This window comes from Rhinatrema bivittatum, chromosome 6, assembly GCF_901001135.1.
Source record: "Rhinatrema bivittatum chromosome 6, aRhiBiv1.1, whole genome shotgun sequence".
NCBI classification, from domain to species: domain Eukaryota; kingdom Metazoa; phylum Chordata; class Amphibia; order Gymnophiona; family Rhinatrematidae; genus Rhinatrema; species Rhinatrema bivittatum.
Window position 1 is genome coordinate 186,244,960 of NC_042620.1, and position 19,875 is coordinate 186,264,834.

Genomic DNA, 19,875 nt, shown 5'->3' on the forward strand with positions numbered 1-19,875 from the left:
CTCACCATGGAGCGATACAAAGGCATTATGACATCTATCATTTTATTCACCATTCCCTTCTTAATAATTCCTAACATTCTGTTTGCTTTTTTGACTGCCACAGCATACTGAGCTGACGATTTCAATGTATTCTCCACTATGACGCCTAGACCTCTTTCCTGGGTGGTAACTCATAATGTGGTACCTAACATCGAGTAACCACAGCAAGGGTTATTTTTCCCTATATGCATCACCTTGCACTTGTACACATTAAATTTCATCTGCCATTTGGATGCCCAATCTTCCAGTCTCACAAGTTCCTCCTGCAGTTTATCCCAAGTAGCTATTTCTGGGAATGAGCAACAAAAAATGGACTCCCCCATTAGCATCAGTCTGGTACTTGCTATGGATTCGGATTGGCCACTGTCAGAGATAGAATTAACTACACTGTGATTTAACTACTCTGCATAATTTTGTGTCATCCACAAATTTTTATTTTTTTAATTTTTTGTTTATACATTTTAAACACATCAAGAATGCTTCCAGGGGGAGCGGTTCCAAGATGGCCGCTGTCATCCACAAATTTAAGCACTTCACTCACCATGCCCCTTTCCGGATCTTTTATAAATATATTAAAAAGCACTGGTCCTTGTACAGATCCCTGAGGCACTCCACTGTTTACCTTTTTCCACTGTGAAAACAGACCATTTAATCCTACTCTCTGTTTCCTGTCTTTTAATCAGTTTGCAAACCTCACTGAGATCTGTGGTTTAGGGGTCTGAGGGCTAAGACCTGTCACTCCTTGGGGCAGTGCCAAAGAAAAAGCCAGATGGAGTAAGGCTGACTCTGCATCTGTAGCCAGTTTAGGAGATAGATACTGTCAAAGCTGTGGGGTGAGAGGAGGAGGTGGAAAGGGCCTGGGAAAAGATGGTGAGTCGGAAAACAATTGAGTGGAGGGAAAGGGGAAGGTTCAACAACAGAAAGACTGGCAAGGGAGATCTAGAGCTGAGGGAAGTGGAGGACTGGACCCAGGGCACGACTGCAGGAGGTAATTGAGGAGAAGAGAACAAAAGGCGTAGTCTTGACGAGATTAAGTTTTCCGGGCTGGGTTGCCTCAGCATCTATTAACTCACTGACCCGAATGCAACACCTCACTACAATGTCATCCTTTCTGCAAAGTTATGTTTTTTTCCACTTGTATTTATTATTTTTAGATGATAAAAATCACATGTAAAGGTAACCTCTCTTAACTTAAAAGGGAACAGGTTAGATCTATGGATAAAAGCATTTGGGATTAAGATAGCTGTCTCAGTCTACAGTCCTTGAGCTCTGCCAAAAGGTATGGCTTTTAATACATCTACAGTAAATAATCATGGAATTTACTTGCACATATTGGCTTTAGTTTGACACATTTTTTAAATCTGAAATAAGAACCAGTTAGCAATTCTCAAGGACACCCTTGGATAAAGGTCTGTATCCAATTTGTCTTTCAAGTACAGTGATTTTGCAGTTGCACCTGAGTTCCAAGTTTAGTTGAGTTTATTTATGTATTTGTTTATGTTTCTAGCGCACTGATCCATAAATCTCAGCAGGTTACAGCAAAACATATATAATTAGATGGCAAGACACCACAAAACAATATAAAATAACAAAATAATACATTAATATGGAACTGTGCTTCCATATTAATAATACATTAATATGGAACCGTGCTACTCCTCAATTTACTTCATATTTTAGTACCTTCGCTAATAATCTAACCTGCCCTAGCCCGGATTCCATTATGACTTCTTGTGTTTAAGTTATTGCCCTACTCGGGCCTTTATTTTCAGCTGTAAAGCTTCCAAGTTATAGTCCTTGTTTAATGTAACTTTGTTCTCCTTCTGATTATACATTGCTGTTCCGTTTGTTACAGTTCTCTATCCCCGTTCGATGTATTTAACTATGAAGGTCGGTATAGAAAAATGCTAAATAAATAAATTAATTAAATAATAAAAGTAAGAGAACAGTCATGATCTTCAATCCTGTCTCTCTCTATCATGATGTCCCATGTAAGACCCATGTATAAAACCACCACAGTTAATTTGGCACTGCTACTGTGTTGTTCCCAGGGTAGAAATGAGACAGAGACAGATTTTTATCTACCACAGATAGGTCGGTCCATTGAGAGCTGGATTCCAGCCTTTGGGTAATCCACATGGGAGAACTTGTATTACAGCTATTTATTCATACCCAACTTTTAAGATAAAAATGACACACTTCTCTTAACTGTCCCTCAAATGAATTAAGTCTCTCTTAACAAGAACATAAGAAGTGCCATGTTGTATCAAACCAATGGTCCATCAAGCCCAGTATTCTATCTCTGACAGTGGCCAAACCGGATCAATAGCATGTACCAGACCGATGCTAATGGGGAAGTCCGTTTTTTTTGTTGCTCATTCCCAGAAATAAGGAATACAGCTTCCTAAATCTGCCTAACTAATCATTGTTAAGGATTCTGTTCTCCAGAAACTTGTCCAAACCTTTTTTTTTTTTTTTTACAAACTAATCTATACTATTAACCTTGACACATCTTCCAGCAACAAACTGTACAGCTTAAATATGCACTGACTGAAAAATACTTTCTTAAAATTGTTCTAAATCCTGCTACCAGTTAGTTCCTTGTAATGTCTCCTAGTCCTAGTACTACTTTAAATGGTAAATAACCATTCCCTGTTAACCTGTTCTGTACCACCCCTGATTTTATAATCTTCTGTCATATCCCTTCTCAGTCATCTCCAAGTTGAAGAACCTAACCTGTTAAGATTTTCTTCATAAGGGAGCCAATTCCCCCCGCCCTGTCCCTTTATCATTTTTGTTGCCCTTCTCTTTTGCTGGACGAATATAATTTCAGAACAGTTCTCCAATCATTATTTTCTAATATCGATTATTGCAATACCTTACTCTTAGTGCTTCCTCAAACCACTATTCGCTCCCTGCAAGTTTTTCAGAATGCGGCAGTAAGGGTCCTTCCAAACACAAGAAAATATGATCACTTTACGTCCATATTAATCAACTTATACTGGTTACCTATAAAACTCTATACATCATTCACAAAATTTTATATGGAGAAGCAACAGAATGGCTTAATGCCACAATTAGACTACATACACCACAAAGAAATCTGTGATCGAGTAAGAAGGGCCTACTTACTATTCCCACGGTGCAAACAGCACTCTTAACGCAAGTGAGAAACAGAGAATTTCTGTAGCTGGACCTAAAATCTGGAATGACTTACCAGAACAGCTAAGACTTCAACAAAATATGAAAGAATTTAAAAAGGAACTCAAAACTCATAAGGCATACAGTGAGCATGAACAAATCCAATAAGACCTGAACAGTTGAGTTGATATTAATTCTATTTTATTTTGTTTTTTTATTTCATTTAGTTTTTAACTCTTACTAATTTGATTATTTTTTTGGTTTTTATTCTTGTACACTTCAAATTTCTAATATTTCTGAATTTTATGAAGTACTGTTATTGATAATATGTATTTATTTATTCTTTTATTATTATTATTCTTTTTGATTTTTTAAGTATTTTGTAAACCGTTGTGATGGAATATTTTCTTAATGACGGTATATAAAACCTGATAAATAAAAATTGTGTGCATGTAAATTGCTATGAAACTCAGTCCCTTAGTTAAGATTATTTTTCCCTATGTGCACCACTTTGTACTTGTTCACCCTGAATTTCATCTGCCATTTAGGTGCCCAGTTCTCCAGTCTCACAGGATCCTCCTGCAACTCCTCACAGTCTGCCTGTGTGTTAATTTTATGGATTGGAGGAGTAGTGTGGTGGTTAGAGCAGTGGGCTGGGTACCAGGGAAATTGGGGTTCAAATCCGGTTGACGTTCCTGGTAACAATTTTCTATTGACGCACGCATGTGAACCCGAATGCCGTCTCGAGCGCGTAAGTGGGGGGAATTTTAGTAGGTATACGTGGCGATGCAGTAGGATTTTTTTTTTACCAGTTCGCCCCAGTAAAGGAGAGGACTTCCTAAACCACCTAGTTAACTTGCCTCCCTTTTACCCTATTAGCCTCCAAGCCTTAAAACCCTGCTGACTAGCCTCCTTTTTTCTGTTACATGACTTACATAGCAGAAGTAAAGTTGCGCGGTAGGGGACCCCAGCGCGCACTTGTGTGCATAAATACTTACGCACTCACTTCATGCTGCAGTCCCAGCCCGCCCATGTCCCACCCCTTTTTTCATGTGCATACTGGAAGATACATGCAAAGCCTCGGGCCTTTTAAAATCCGTGCAGTGCGCATGGGTCCGAGTCACGTGCGCATCTCCCGGTTTTGGTGCGCGCATGCCTTTGAAAATTGACCAATTGTAAGCCCTCTGGGGACAGGGAAAATAGAAATGCAACTCATCTTGAGTTACCAAAGAAAAGCCAAGTAAAAAAATAATTTGAATAATTTAGTGTCCTCTCCATATTTCATCCCTTCACTCATTGCTCCCTTTTCCAGATCTTTAATAGGTTATTGGTCCCTGTATGTATATATATATATATATATATATATATATATGCCTACACAGAATAACTCCTTCCACTCCCCCTCGTAGTCCCCTTCAGGTGACCACCCTCTCCTTATATTAAGGAGACTTTCATTGTAAATTGTTTTGGTTATTACCTTCTTGTTCCCCTATCCTTCCTACTGCCTCTCTGTTCTACCCCCCGCCCAGTTACATTCACCTGTTGCAATGTATTTTCCAATCTTTCAGTTACTATGTGAACCGGTATGATGTCCCCACAAATACCGGTATATAAAAGTTTCTAAATAAATAAATAAATATATATTCTTGAGGCATTTCATTATTAACCTTTCTCCATTGGGAAACTGATCTTTTAGTCCTACTTTGCTTTCCTCCTTTCATTCAGTTACAAGTCCACAATAGAACATTGCCTCCTAAACCATGGCTCTCTAATTTCCTGAGGAGGCATTCATGAAGCATTGTATAAAATGCCTTCTGAAAATCCGGATACACTATTTCAACAGGCTCACACTTATCCCACATGCTTATTTACACCTTCCAAGAATTCTAATAGATTAGTAAGGCTTGACTTCCTTTTGCATATATTCTGCTAGCTCTTTCCATTTAAGCCATGTTTATCCCAATGCCCAGTAATTCTGTCCACCATATACCCAATACCACCATATACCCTGTCCATCATATACTCAATACCATATCAGGCTCATTGGGCTGTAGTTTCCAGGATAACCCTGAATTCTTTTTCAAAACGTGGCATTACATTGACTACCCTCAGGTACAGTGGATGAGTTTAATGATGGGTTACAGATTAACAGTAGCATGTTTTGAGTTTTATATTTGAGATTCTTTGGAATTCTGGGGTGAATATTATCAGGTCCTGGTGATTTGCACCTATATAATTTATGAATATGTTCTAGTGCCCCTTCCTGATTCAAAGAATGGTTCTAGTTCTGATACAGATATCTCCCTAACATCTGTAGTGAAGACTAAAGCAAAGAATTCATTTAATTTTTCGAATATGGCCTTATATTTGAATATTCCTTTTAATCCTTGTTTATCTAATAGTCCAACTACTCCCTCACAGGCGTCTTGTTTTTCATGTACTTGAAAAAGATTTTATCAGTTTTTGTCTCTTTGGCAAGCTTCTCCTCATATTCTCTCTCAGCCCTATGTATTGATGTTTTATATCTTTCTTCCTATTTTCCTTATGTCCTGCTTTCCATTTTTTAAAAGATGCCTTTTTGGCTTTAATAGCCTCTCTTCCAGCATCTATTTGGATGTTTCTTCAACCTTTTTTAAGTTGTGGAATTAAACTCTGGAATTCATTGCCAGAGGATGTGGTTAAGGCAGTTAGTGTAGCTGAATTTAAAAAAAGGTTTGGATAAGTTCCTGGAGGAGAAGTCCATAAACTGCTATTAATCAATAGGGAATAGCCACTTCTTGTTGCCAGCATTAGTAGCATGGGATCTATTTAATGTTTGGGTACTTGTGACTTGGACTGGCCACTGTTGGAGACATTTTTTGCTGGACTTGATGGACCTTTGGTTTGGCCCAATATGGCATGTTCTTATGTTATTGCCGGAATTTGTTGCCGGAAGATGTGGTAAAAACTAATAGTGTAGCTGGATTTAAAAAAGGTTTGACAAGTTCCTGGGAAAAAAGTCCATTAACCATTATTAAGGTGGACTTGGGGAAATCCACTGCTTATCCCTGGGATAAACAGAATCTGTCTACCCCTTGGGATCCTGCCAGGTACTTGTGACCTGGATTGGCCACTGCTGGGAACAGGATACCGGGCTTGTTGGAACTTTGGTCTGACCCAATATTTCAAATCGTATATTCTTATGTTTATATGGACTTCCAAGATGATAATTTTGAAAAATCCCCGTGCATACACTTAACCCTCACAACTGTTTCTTTTAGTTTTCTTCTAATTGTATTATAATTTCCTTATAATAGCTCCTCCTTTGATATTACTTTCTTGGACAACCAGAGGCATTCTTTCTCAGAGCACAGATATGTCATCTCCACTATATGCTCTGGACTTGCCTGTTGCGTGCAGCAAAAAATGTTAACAATAAATTGTTTTGCTTTTTGTATGCAAATAATGGATTCATCATCTTACAGAAATCTATCCAATGTTGAGGAGATTGGGAGCTGCTCCTACATTATCCATATCATTACTATGACTACACTCTATATTCAACAGGTAAATGATGTGCATACTCACCTTTCTGCTACAGCTTTCTGGTTATGTTAAAATATTGTTTTCAGGGTTCCAGTTACTTTGAGAAGATGCATAATTCACTTAAAGATAATGTTTAATTGGAGAATTTATTGTATATACTATATATCAAGAGCCTGCTTTCATTACTAAACTTGCTTCCCCAGGTCTGAATTTGGAAGCTAGGTTAGATAATGTGGCCAGCTATTACATTTGCATTGTCTTGTTTCATTTTGCATGTTGGTCCTTTAGATTCTAAGGTCCTTTAGTTTGAAGACATTGCTATGTCAGTGCAAATCTTGTATACTTTTTACCTGCAGACTTTGTACTTGTATGACCAGTCTGAAAATTGCCTTCTAAATGATTTGGGTTTATCTTTGTATGAATGGAAAGTCTTGAGGGCTATCCTTCAATGACGTAAATACTAAGAAATTTGGCCTTAACCTTTGTAGAGATGTCTTACCCTGTATAATACTCTTATTTTTCCCACTCAGTTAAAAAGCAAAACAAAAGAGAAAGAAGTTACAGATCAGGCACCTGTTGAAGAGTTTGTAAGACATGCATTGGCCTTTTGTGAGAGTCTCTATGATCCATATCGAAACTGGAGGCAGAGAGCTGCAGGGTATGTGACATCAAAATGTTGTGATTGTATCTTTGAGCATTATGATTGAAAAATGACAATAGGGAGATATTCTAAGTAACTTTCTCCTGTCAGCCCATCTAAAACAGAGCCACATTGATACTTCTCTGATTATAGTGATGGTGACCATGTTTCTTCAGCATTCACACCTTGCCTGACAACTTATTAGGGCACTGCTTCCCAACCTTTTCAAGCCCAAGGTACACCTATATTAACCTTTTAGATCCTGCTCATTGAAGGAATTATTTCCTGATGCCCCTTTTTACATATCTTCGTTAACTAGACCCAAATATGGTATAAATATGGTATAAAAAAATTTGCAAGAAATTAAAAGTATATGAAAAAAATGTTCCACTTGTGGAATGTTGGTACCTAAAAGGTTAATAAACAAACATGTTGTGTGGCGCACCAACCTCCATGGAGAAAGCAGTGTGCACATGGAGAGGATTCATATGACCAAAAGGACAGCTAGGGAAGCCTGAAATCCTCAGTCTCTCTTCCAAATTTTAAAATAAAGGGAGAAGGGGGCAGAAGCATACAGAGACCTCTCACAGTGGGGCTGTTTTACAGTGGCTTTGACATGAACTGATGCAGACAAGCATGTGGTTAGAGCAGGGGGCTGAGAACCCGGGAAACCAAGGTTTAAACCCCATTTCTTGCAATGATGCTGCTTGTGATCTTGGGCAAGTCACTTCATTCTCCGTTGTGTCAGGTACTCACTAGGGGCCTGTTTACAAAAGGTTTTCTCCCATTTTATATCTCTTGGAACAATGTTTAATAAATAAATGTTAAGCCTTCTGGTGCAGGGAAATTCCAGTTCTGAATGTAACTCACCTTGAGCTTCGGTTTCAAAAGATGAATAATTAACTCTGAAATCCAAATTCATGCCTTTGTATGGCAGGAAGCTCTAGTGGATATCCCACACTATCAGCTTTAAGTGGGTATACTTACATATATAGTACATGTATATAAAAAGACAAACAGGCATGCACACAGCATACAGATAAAAATTGCTGGTTTTGTTCATCCAGTCTGTGATAGTGTAGAGTGGTCTTGGCTTCAGGGAGGGGTGCTGGAGGACAGAAATATCACCTGGACTCCAGCTTTCAACAGAAAACACTTTTATTCGTTAGATAAACAGAAAAACAGCAAAAGCCAGCTTGACTCAGCAGTGCTATATCAAAAGTCGGACATTTGAACATACAAGGTTTTGCCATAGTCCCTTGAGCTTCTTCTTCCTACTCTGGGCCTCCTTACTCTTTCTGAAAGTGGATTTTTATTCCTCTCCCCTGGAAAGCATCCTGTGGGGCCTGAGAATTTAAGGTGGACTGAGCTAGATAGCTGGTCCCAGTCTTTTAAGGAGTTCCAGGATTCTAGTTTATAGTCCTTATCGTGCAGTCATTAGCCATGAATTTCTCCTGCCTTCTCCATAACTGCTCTGGCACTGGAGGATGAGGTGTATTTGTAGGTTACCCACAGTTTCAGTGCATTTTTCAGTAATATATTCTTTGGCTTCAGCCAAAGTTTGGCCCTGCTGTGCATAAAGGAATCTCCTTTATGCACATAAAGGAATCACCTTGGGAACTCGTTCTGTTGTGCTCTACTTCATTCTCTCTGCTCTCAGCTATTCTTTAACATGGGCACATTACTCACCCAGTTGCTCACACTGCAGATACTCTTGCAACATAAGAACATAAGAAATGCCATACTGGGTTAGACCAAGGATGCATCAAGCCCAGTATCCCGTCTCCAATGGTGGCCAATCCAAGTCACAAGTACCCAGCAAGTACCCAGACATTAAATAGATCCCATGCTACTAATGCTGGCAACAAGCAGTGGCTATTCCTTATTGATTAATATCAGTTTATGGACTTCTCCTCCAGGAACTTATCCAAACCTTTTTTAAACCCAGCTACATTAATTGCCTTAACCACATCCTCTGGCAACAAATTCCAGAGCTTAATTGTGCGTTGTGTGAAAAAGAATTTTCTCCAGTCTGTTGCTAATTTGTTAGGCTGCATTGTAATTAATAATCTAGAAAACAACCAAATCAGTGGAACACAGAGGCCACAGCGGTTCCCTGCCTTTCTGGTGCTACTGCTGTTTGCTTGCCCTTGCTGTCCCCTATTTTGTCTCCCCTATCCCTTACCTGCCTTGACCAACTTTACTTAGTATATTAATTTGCCCTCCAACTTTCTGCACTGCCCCTTGAGACTTTGACCCATCTTGTATTATCCCTCACCACAGGGGTCCCCTTTTAATTAAAACTTAAGGCAGGGAGGCCAAGAACAACAGCTATGTTACGAGCCATTGGGTTGTGAGGATGTGGCTTAGATTCAAAAATGAAACCTCACACTCTGATGTTTATCTTTCCCTGTTGTCTAGTGAAAGTGGTACATAAGGTAAGCACCAGGAAAGTTAATTAGACAGGTGTTTGTTGCACAGATAGATAAATGTCAGTACCACTTATGACTTTTTCTTCCTTTGGTTTCCTATAGAAGAATCTTGAGTGCTGTGGAAAAAAGCAGGCAGAAATTCAAACCAGCCACCCTCACTGTGGAGTTTATCCCTTTCTTTTACCGTAAGTACCATCTACATATTCTGTTTCTGGAGTTTCTTTTCAAGGAGCAGAGTTTATGTTCACCTGTATTTCCCCTTTCTTGCTAGTGTCTCTGTGATGTATGCATATATCTATATTATAAAAATATTATAGCTCCAGGTAAGTAGCATGGCACGTCAGCGCCTGTGCAAATGTAGTGACACTCACCCAGAACTGGGAGACCGGCCACCGCTGCTTCAGGGATTGAAGCGAGTTACTGAGGGATTGGAGCTGCAATGGGGCTACCAGCAGAAGAGAGAGGCTGGTGGGATTTCTCAGGCTCCATCAATGGAAGATAATAAAGGAGGCATAGCAACAAGGGTAGTGAGGTTTCCCAGGCCCCAAGTGGGAGGGGAGGACTGACTGAGTGGGAAAAGGAGTGGAGACTGTAGAGTGTGTACTGGGGATGTGGGTCCAGCAGCAGAAAGGCTGGTGGGTTTTCCCAGGCCACACCAGAGACAGGAAGTGATGGGAGGGAAGGAAGGCGTGAAAGAAGAAGTTAGATGGGAGGGGAGGGGATAGGTTAATAACAAGAGTAACAGAGTAAGCACCCCTCCAAATGCACATCCCAAATACACAACAACCCCCCCCCCACCCATGCCATACACATCACCACCACCCCTCCAACCACACACATACTACATATATCTCCCCCTCACCCCACCACCACTACACGCACACACACACACACACACACAAACACTCTCTCTCACACACACACACACACACACACACACACACACACGGGTGAGAAATTAGAGAATGCGAGATGGAAAGATTGCCCCAGCCACACCCTGACACTTGCCTCTCCCATACCGCAAAAGTCCCCGCCCCCCCCCCCACACACATATGGAGTGGAAGGAGAGGCCTACAGAATGATGCGTGCAAGGGTAAATAATTCATACACACTCCACACATCACCCCCTGCCACAGTCCCACTTATCCTTTTCTATACCACCACCTACCCATACTCCCATACATTCCCTCCCCAGAACACATAGGGTTGAGGAGAAGGAGAAAGAATTCCCTACCCATACACACCCCACTTACATCACAACTGCGCATCCCCCCATCACACACATGGGAGAGAGGGAGGACGAAGGAAGAGAGAGGGGAGGGGGACAGGGAGCAGTAGGTGTAGAGTACATTCACTCTCTACACTCAGACTCACACCCCTCCACACCACACGTACTCCTTACAACATTCCACATGCACCCAGTTGCCCCCCCCAACTTGTACACCACCTCATCTACATGACTAGCTTCTCCCACATACGTACTCTACCTCTCCTTCCCCTCCATATATACCCCATCACTCCTTCCTCTCACCATACACACACAGGAGTGAGGAGAGGAAGATACAGTGCTCAAACCCATATATACAACCCCAAAACTCATACCCCGCCCCCCCACACACTCCTTCTATACTATTACCCCCAGCCCCTCATGTAAGGAGAAGGGGACAAAATGGAGAATGTGAAGGAAAAAGAGTGCTCCCACCCATATACGCACACCCACTCACGGTGGGACAGGAGGACATCAGTACAAAGGGGTAAAGGGATAAAATGTATACACAATACCCCTCCCTACACACACATCTCACCTACTCATCTACACCACCACTTCCCCCTGACCCACCCACACACCAAGGGTAAGGAGAGGGGAACAAAGTGGAGATTGCTGTGGGGGAAAAGTGACCCCCCCACCTACATTCCCTGACACTCAGCCCTTTCCCTCCATATACCTTCTACACCACTTTCCCTACCATCCACACCCATACAAGAGAAGAGGAGAAAGATGGCCCCAACCATATTTTATTTATTTAACATATTTATGACCTGCCTTCCCAATTTAATAAAAAATTGCCCAAGACAGCATACAAAATAACATGCATTATTCATATTATTCATGCCAGCATGTTTTCGTGCCGGTACAAATTTTAAAGGCTTGTATAGTCAGTGTCCATGATTATAGCAGGTTGCAATTCTGTGACTTCTCATCATTTATGATGACCTTTGATTTCTGAAAATTTTATCCCATCCCTTTCACTTTTTGCTCAAAATATTGTACACCCTAGAACAGCCCCAGGCATGTTTTCATGCCAGTGAAAGTTTCTCTCTTTCCGATCATCCTGATTTGTTTTGTGAGGTTTTGTGACAGGTGCATTAGTGATTCTCCAAATCAGCACAACAACCTCCACCCCTCAACCCACTCCACCCTATCATCCTCAGCGTCTTAGCTTGCCAGTCATTTTGTTGTTAATTCCCAGCGAGTTTCACAACAGCTGCAAAGCTGGCCACACATTACAGTAGATGAGCAGCTCTTCCCAACGAAAGACAGGTGCCAATTTTTGCAATTCATAGCTTTTAAGCCAGGTAAGTAGGGCCAGAAATAGAAACAGAAAGAGTGCATATAGCAGTCAAAGCATGAATCAGGACAAGCATAAGGAGAGAAACATTCACTGGCAAAAACTGAAGGGGCAGGGTGGAGGTGGGGTAAAATTTTCAGAAATCAAAGGTCTTCTTCTAATCTTATTATAATTAATGACATGCAAGGACCCGAGTTCATTTTCCAAGGGCACTGGGTACAGTAGAGAGTAGTGTGTACAATAGACAGAATAAAAGGCAGGTATGGGATGCTGTATATCTTATTGAATATTTAGGCCCAACTTGAATTACATTGTGGATATGTACAATTCTGACAGTCATAAGTCATAAATTATGAAAGTTCACAGCATTTCAACTTAATTGAGATCATGAACCCAGATTGTGTGAGTTTTTACACTCCTCAATTGCAAAATAATGTGCCTGCAGCGGTCCTAGTAGAACTGTATTTTGATGTGAAAAATGTCATCAGATACCTGTAAAAACACTATTAAAATGTGAAAGAAAGATAATTATATTTGTATTGTAAGTCATTCTTAAGTTTACTTTCAATTATAGGGTCTAACACCTAGTTGCATATTTTTGTGCTAGTGGCAGTTCTAGGGTGTTAGCCACATCTGGGTGGCTGTCAAAGAATGTTTCTCCAAAACTTTGAAATAAATAGAGAAAATGCAGAATTTCTGTCTGTACTTATCACATAGCATCAATTTGTACATCAAAAACATTTGTTTTCTTTCAATTATGTAGCCTAAAACAGCAACATAAACTCATGCCGGCAGCCCAACTAGGTAGTAAAATAAAGTTGGCCTTTGTAGTGTTAAAAACATAAAAATAACATAAGCCATTAAAATATATACATAAACCAAATAATTTGCTCTGATCCGACTTTCCTCTTACCATCAACCACTGGAGCACATTATACTTGCAAACCATGGCCTGGATTTATCAAAATGCGGTAAATATCGCATGCGATGGGAAAAGGGGTGTGTTTTATGGTAATAGGGAGTTTATCGCAATTTGCGCTAATACCTATGCGAAGAGCTAAGTTACTGCAAATTGTGATCACACTTTCAGATAAGTTCCAGAATGTGGTAATTCCTACATACAACCACTGGGGGACCATGTTTACTGAGAGAGAGAGAGAGACTAGCCGTAATGCCCTGACCCTAGATAGGTATTTATATCCCTATGGGAGGCCCACCTAGTAACTCGAGGTGAGGTTTAGGTATTAGTGTAGGGGGTTAGGGGCCACTTTGACTTTCAATGTGAGACGTACGAACAGAACAGTACTCTCTTTTGAACATTTGATGACCCTCGGAGTGAGGAAACTCACCCAAAGATGAGATTTGTGCAGTGTTCTCTCAACCTATCTTGATGGACTCTCTACCTGGGTAACATCAAGCTAGGTTGAGGGAACATTGCACATCCGAGGGTCATCAGATGTTCACAAGAGAGCACTGTTCTGTTTGTACATCTCACATTGAAAGTCAAATTGGCCCCTAACCCCCTACACTAATACCTAAACCTTACCTCGAGTGACTAGGTGGGCCTCCCATACAGATATAAATACGTATCTGGGTGATGGCAATATGGCTAGTCTGTCTCTTTTTCTCTCTTTCTCTCTTTCTCTCTTTCTTTCTTTCTTTCTTTCTTTCTCCAAGGTCTCAGATAGCTAGGTGGACGGTCTGGGAGCATCAAACTACCAAAACCTGCATCCACGAACAACATCGCAATGGGTGATATAGCCGTAACACTCCTGAAAAACTTGTAGCTAAAATCGGCATTAAAGCCGTGCGATAGGGCTTTCTCAAAACGGTAAATCCCGCCCCTTTCTCCTCTTTTTCGGATTTGCATCGCACCATACGATATGGTGCTATTGCATGCGTTAACGGCACTTTTCGCATGCGATAAGCCCTTAACACATACGAAAACGCCTTAGTGCATTTTGATAAATGAGGGGGTATGTTTTTACTTTGCAAAAGGTTATGTAATTTCTTTCCAATCTGACATCAACCAGAAGAGAGTTCACTTATATAGGAGAAATAGTGGAAAATGCCCTCATCAGCAAACAAGTATGCCGTAGATTTTTAAAGGTTGGGATAACCAATAAGGCAACTGTCATGCATTTTCTTCAATAGATAATCAGGCCCCATTCCTCTCAAAACCTGAAAAGTTAGTGCACAAACCTTAAGCAGAGATTGTAATTTTTTAGGTATCCAATGTAATTTATACAAAATTGGCCAAATTGCAGTTCTACGAGACCCCCCCCCCCCCCAATACTAATCGGGTCACAATTTCTGAATAATTTGTAGTCTTCTAGTGAGTCTATCTGGGAGGTCCACATAGAGACAATTACAATAGACCAACTGAGAAATGATCAGGGCTTGAATCATTGTTTTGAACACAAAAAATCTCCAAGAATGAGTGCTCTCTTTACAATTTTCAATTTCTAATATAATCTTTGAATCAACTGTGATTATATGAGAGTCCATTAAAAAATTTGAATCTAATTTAACACACAAATCCCTTACCTCCTCCATCAATCCCTTTCAGAGTCAATCATCATGGTCACCGGCTGAAAATCTCCCCAACCACTCCAGTTCCCAACAATTCTTTCTTCTTCATATCCAATTTCAATTTACTCCGCAAAAACCAATTTGATATTATTCCCAACTTGGATGTCTTCTCCAAAATACCCCTGATCTAGTCCTACTACAATTTGAATATCATCTACAAACACACATGCTTGCAACTGTAAAGAATGAAACAGTAACTTTAGTGGTTGTAAAAAAAAAAAGTATTAGAACTAGGGATAATGGAGATCTCTTTGGAACCGCCCACTTCATTGATACCAAGCAGAAAAAAACTCCTTCCATACAAACCCTAAAAGTCCTACCTTGTAAAAAAAAAAAAAAGGAAGCCAACCAACGCCAGAGCTAAACACTTATCCAATAAAATAGTATGATCTACTAAATCAAAAGCTGATAATAAACCCAGTAAGATCAAAAGCTCTTCTTGCCATTTATCCAGATGATAAAATATATCATCACATACAGAGACTGAAACCATCTCTATACTGTGTCCCCTTTGAAATCCTGCCTGATTCAAATCCATTTCCCCTATTTCTACCAAAAATGAAGACAATTGCATTGTAACAGCTTTTTCCAAAAGTTTTGCCAAGAATGGAATATTAAACACAGGCCTATAATTGGCACACACAGCATCTAAAGAATTGTTTTCAACACTGAGACAGTAATAAGCCTTCTGAAAAGATGACAGTACTGAACCCTGCAAAAGAGATTCATTGATTATCTTTAGAAAATACAACAAAATGTCATCTGGCAGATTCTTCACCAGCAAAATGTTGGCCATATTGATTTCGAGAGATATTTAAACTCAAATAATTAGAGATTTAAACTTTTCCAACTTTTTTGGATCAGTAACGCTCAAGTGCTCACGAACGCTATCTATTCTGAGCAGGCTTCCTTTCCCTAATTCTTTTCTTGGGTCTATAAATCAGCATTCAACAACTCATTTTTAGAAGAAAAAATAATCTGCAAATTCTTTACTAAGAAGGCCACTCAGTAGTCTTTTTCACTCTACTTCATTTTCTAATAAGTTCTTTATTATCAAAAACATTTCCTTTGGCCTATTCTCTGTTTTAATAATCATAAGAACATAAGAAGTTGCCATACTGGGTCAGACCAAGGGTCCATCAATCCCAGCATCCTGTTTCTAACAATGGCCAATCCAGGCCATAAGAACCTGGCAAGTACCCAAAAACTAAGTCTATTTCATGTTACTGTTGCTAGTAATAGCAGTGGCTATTTTCTAAGTCAACTTAATTAATGGCAGATAATGGACTTCTCCTCCAAGAACTTATCCAATCCTTTTTTAAACACCGCTATACTAACTGCACTAACTACATCCTCTGGCAACAAATTCCAGAGTTTAATTGTGCGTTAAATGAAAAAGAACTTTCTCCGATTAGTTTTAAATGTGCCACATGCTAACTTCATGGAGTGCCCCCTAGTCTTTCTATTATCTGAAAGACTAAATAACCGATTCACATAAGAACATAAGAAATTGCCATGCTGGGTCAGACCAAGGGTCCATCAAGCCCAGTATCCTGTTTCCAACAGAGGCCAAAACCAGGCCACAAGAACCTGGCAATTACCCAAACACTAAGAAGATCTCATGCTACTGATGCAATTAATAGCAGTGGCTATTCCCTAAGTAAAATTGATTAATAGCCATTAATGGACTTCTCCTCCAAGAACTTATCCAAACCTTTTTTGAACCCAGCTACACTAACTGCACTAACCATATCCTCTGGCAACAAATTCCAGAGCATTATTGTGCGTTGAGTAAAAAAGAATTTTCTCCGATTAGTCTTAAATGTGCTACTTGCTAACTTCATGGAATGCCCCCTAGTCCTTATATTATTCGAAAGTGAAAATAACCGAGTCACATCTACTCGTTCAAGACCTCTCATGATCTTAAAGACCTCTATCATATCCCCCCTCAGCCGTCTCTTCTCCAAGCTGAACAGCCCTAACCTCTTTAGTCTTTCCATTCCCCTTTATCATTTTGGTCACCCTTCTCTGTACCTTCTCCATCGCAATTATATCTTTTTTGAGATGTGGCAACCAGAATTGTACACAGTATTCAAGGTGTCGTCTCACCATGGAGCGATACAGAGGCATTATGACATTTTCCGTTTTATTCACCATTCACTTTCTAATAATACCCAACATTCTGTTTGCTTTTTTGACTGCCGCAGCACACTGAACCGACGATTTCAATGTGTTATCCACTATGACGCCTAGATCTCTTTCTTGGGTTGTAGCACCTAATATGGAACCCAACATTGTGTAATTATAGCATGGGTTATTTTTCCCTATATGCATCACCTTGCACTTATCCACATTAAATTTCATCTGCCATTTCGATGCCCAATTTTCCAGTCTCACAAGGTCTTCCTGCAATTTATCATAATCTGCTTGTGATTCAATTACTCTGAACAATTTTGTACCATCTGCAAATTTGATTACCGTATTTTTCGCTCCATAAGACGCACTTTTTTTCCCCCAAAAATGGGGGGAAAATGTATGTGCGTCTTATGGAGCGAATATAAAAAAAAACAAAACAAAAATCTAACAAACCGCCCCCCCCTGACTCCCCCAAGACCTGCCGACTTAATTTACTGCAACCCCCCACCCTCCTGACCCCCCAAAACCTGCCAAACGTCCCTGGTGGTCCAGCGGGGGTCCAGGAGCAGTCCGGGAACGATCTCCTGGGCTTCGGCCGTCGGCTGCCAGTAAACAAAATGGCGCCGACGGCCCTTTGCCCTCACCATGTCACTGAGATCGACCAATAGCAGCGGTCGGTCCCAGTGACATAGTGAGGGCAAAGGGCCGTCGGCGCCATTTTGTTTACTGGCAGCCGACGGCCCACGCCCAGGAGATCGTTCCCGGACCGCTCCTGGACCACCAGGGACGTTTGGCAGGTCTTGGGGGGGGGGGGGGGTCAGGAGGGTGGGGGGTTGCAGTAAATTAAGTCGGCAGGTCTTGGGGGGGTTGCAGTTAATTAAGTCAGCAGGTCTTGGGGGAGTCAGGAGGGGTGGGGGGTTGCAGTAAATTAAGTCGGCAGGTCTTTGGGGGGGTAGGAGGGTGGGGGTTGTTAATTTAAAGGGTTGGGATGGGGGGGTTTTTTTGGGGGGGAGGGGTTCCCAGAGAAGGAAACGTTTTCTGATCTGGGGAGTGGACCGAAATGGCCCTCCCCAGACCCGAAAACAAAATGGGGAGAAAAAAAAAAAGCTATGCACTCCCCTAATTTGCTCCATAAGACGCCCAGATGCAGAGCCGGTTTAGCACAATTTTTTTTTTTTAAATTTTCCCCCTCTGAATCCTAGGTGCATCTTATGGTCAGGTGCGTCTTATGGAGCAAAAAATACGGTACCTCACTCGTCGTATTTCTTTCCAGATCATTTATAAATATATTGAAAAGTAAGGGTCCCAATACAGATCCCTGAGGCACTCCACTGCCCACTCCCTTCCACTGAGAAAATTGTCCATTTAATCCTACTCTCTGTTTCCTGTCTTTTAGCCAGTTTGCAATCCACGAAAGGACATCGCCACCTATCCCATGACTTTTTACTTTTCCTAGAAGCCTCTCATGAGGAACTTTATCAAACGCCTTCTGAAAATCCAAGTACACTTCATCTACCGGTTCACCTTTATCCACATGTTTATTAACTCCTTCAAAAAAGTGAAGCAGATTTGTGAGGCAAGACTTGCCCTGGGTAAAGCCATGCTGACTTTGTTCCATTAAACCATGTCTTTCTATATGTTCTGTGATTTTGATGCTTAGAACACTTTCCACTATTTTTCCTGGCACTGTAGTCAGGCAAACCGGTCTGTAGTTTCCCGGAACGCCTCTGGAGCCCTTTTTAAATATTGGGGTTACATTAGCTATCCTCCATTCAAATTTCTACTAACTACATACATTTGTGTCCCCAATTTCATTTTTTTTTTCAGATACATAAAATTCTTTGGCAAGTGTTGGAATGGAAGCTGCAGACAATTTTAAGGATTCAGTTAGATACCATCTAAAGAAATTATAAGTAGAAACAGTCTAGCTTGGGATAGTTTACCAATCTTTGGAGTTCATTCACTAAATGCTGTTAATCGTAGAATATACCGAATATCAGGTGGTTTGTTTTTTTTTGTTTGTTTTTTGGAAAAAAAATGCCCCTATTGAAATTAGCTGCTTTGTGTGTATAAAATTTTCTAATGCAGGCAAAGCAGCTAATTCATAGGAAATCGTATGCAAATATGTAACACGGCTTGCCAAAAATCTCGTGATGGGGCAAAAGGTGAGAGGTGTCCATCTTAGAAAATGATAGTCATGGGCCCAGAGGCTAGGGGGCACTCCAGGACCTCAGTGCACCAGTGATGCCTGTGTTTAAGGTTGGAGTGGGTCCAGGGTTGGGCATCTAGGGTCCACTAAGACCACCAGGGAGATTTTTAGGGGTAAGGAGGAGGTCCAGAGATGGGGGAAGAGGTAATCCAGTGGACCACCAGGGCTATTTTTTTTTATATAGTCTGGGGGGATGGGCTTGGGTAAGGAAAGTCTTGACCTGTGGGGTCTGTGTTTTTTTTTACTAAAGGGGAAGGGGTGGGAGATGGGGAGGGGGGTGGGGCGTTTTCTCTTTAAAAGGTTTTTTTTTTTTTCTGTATTGGGTACTACAGACACCTCCAAGGGTGGCCAAAAGGATGGGATGGGGCGGGGGGGGGGGGCCTATCCAGAGCCCCAGAGGGTTTTACTTCTTCATGAGGGAGGCTGTTCTTGGGGTTGAGCTGCCCCTTTAAACAAATGGTGGCCCCACGGTTCTGGGACTGCCGTCGCACGTTGTGGATGGGGAAGCTTCCACTGCTGCGGTATTTTTCCCCGATTTGTGATATTTCCCCATGAGGAAAAATATCACAGGATTCACAAGGCCGCAGGGTA

General features: G+C 40.9%; 1 protein-coding gene across 2 annotated transcripts in view; it reads left to right on the forward strand.

The window, feature by feature from the left end:
* The window catches only part of NBEAL1 (neurobeachin like 1), a 324,484-nt gene that overhangs the window by 83,046 nt on the left and 221,563 nt on the right, over nucleotides 1-19,875 (forward strand). For both annotated transcript variants that reach the window (XM_029606300.1, XM_029606301.1), the window contains exons 5-7: nucleotides 6,645-6,726; nucleotides 7,236-7,363; nucleotides 9,880-9,962. In XM_029606300.1, the coding sequence (XP_029462160.1) occupies nucleotides 6,645-6,726; nucleotides 7,236-7,363; nucleotides 9,880-9,962 (293 nt within the window). The remainder of the gene's footprint in view (nucleotides 1-6,644; nucleotides 6,727-7,235; nucleotides 7,364-9,879; nucleotides 9,963-19,875) is intronic.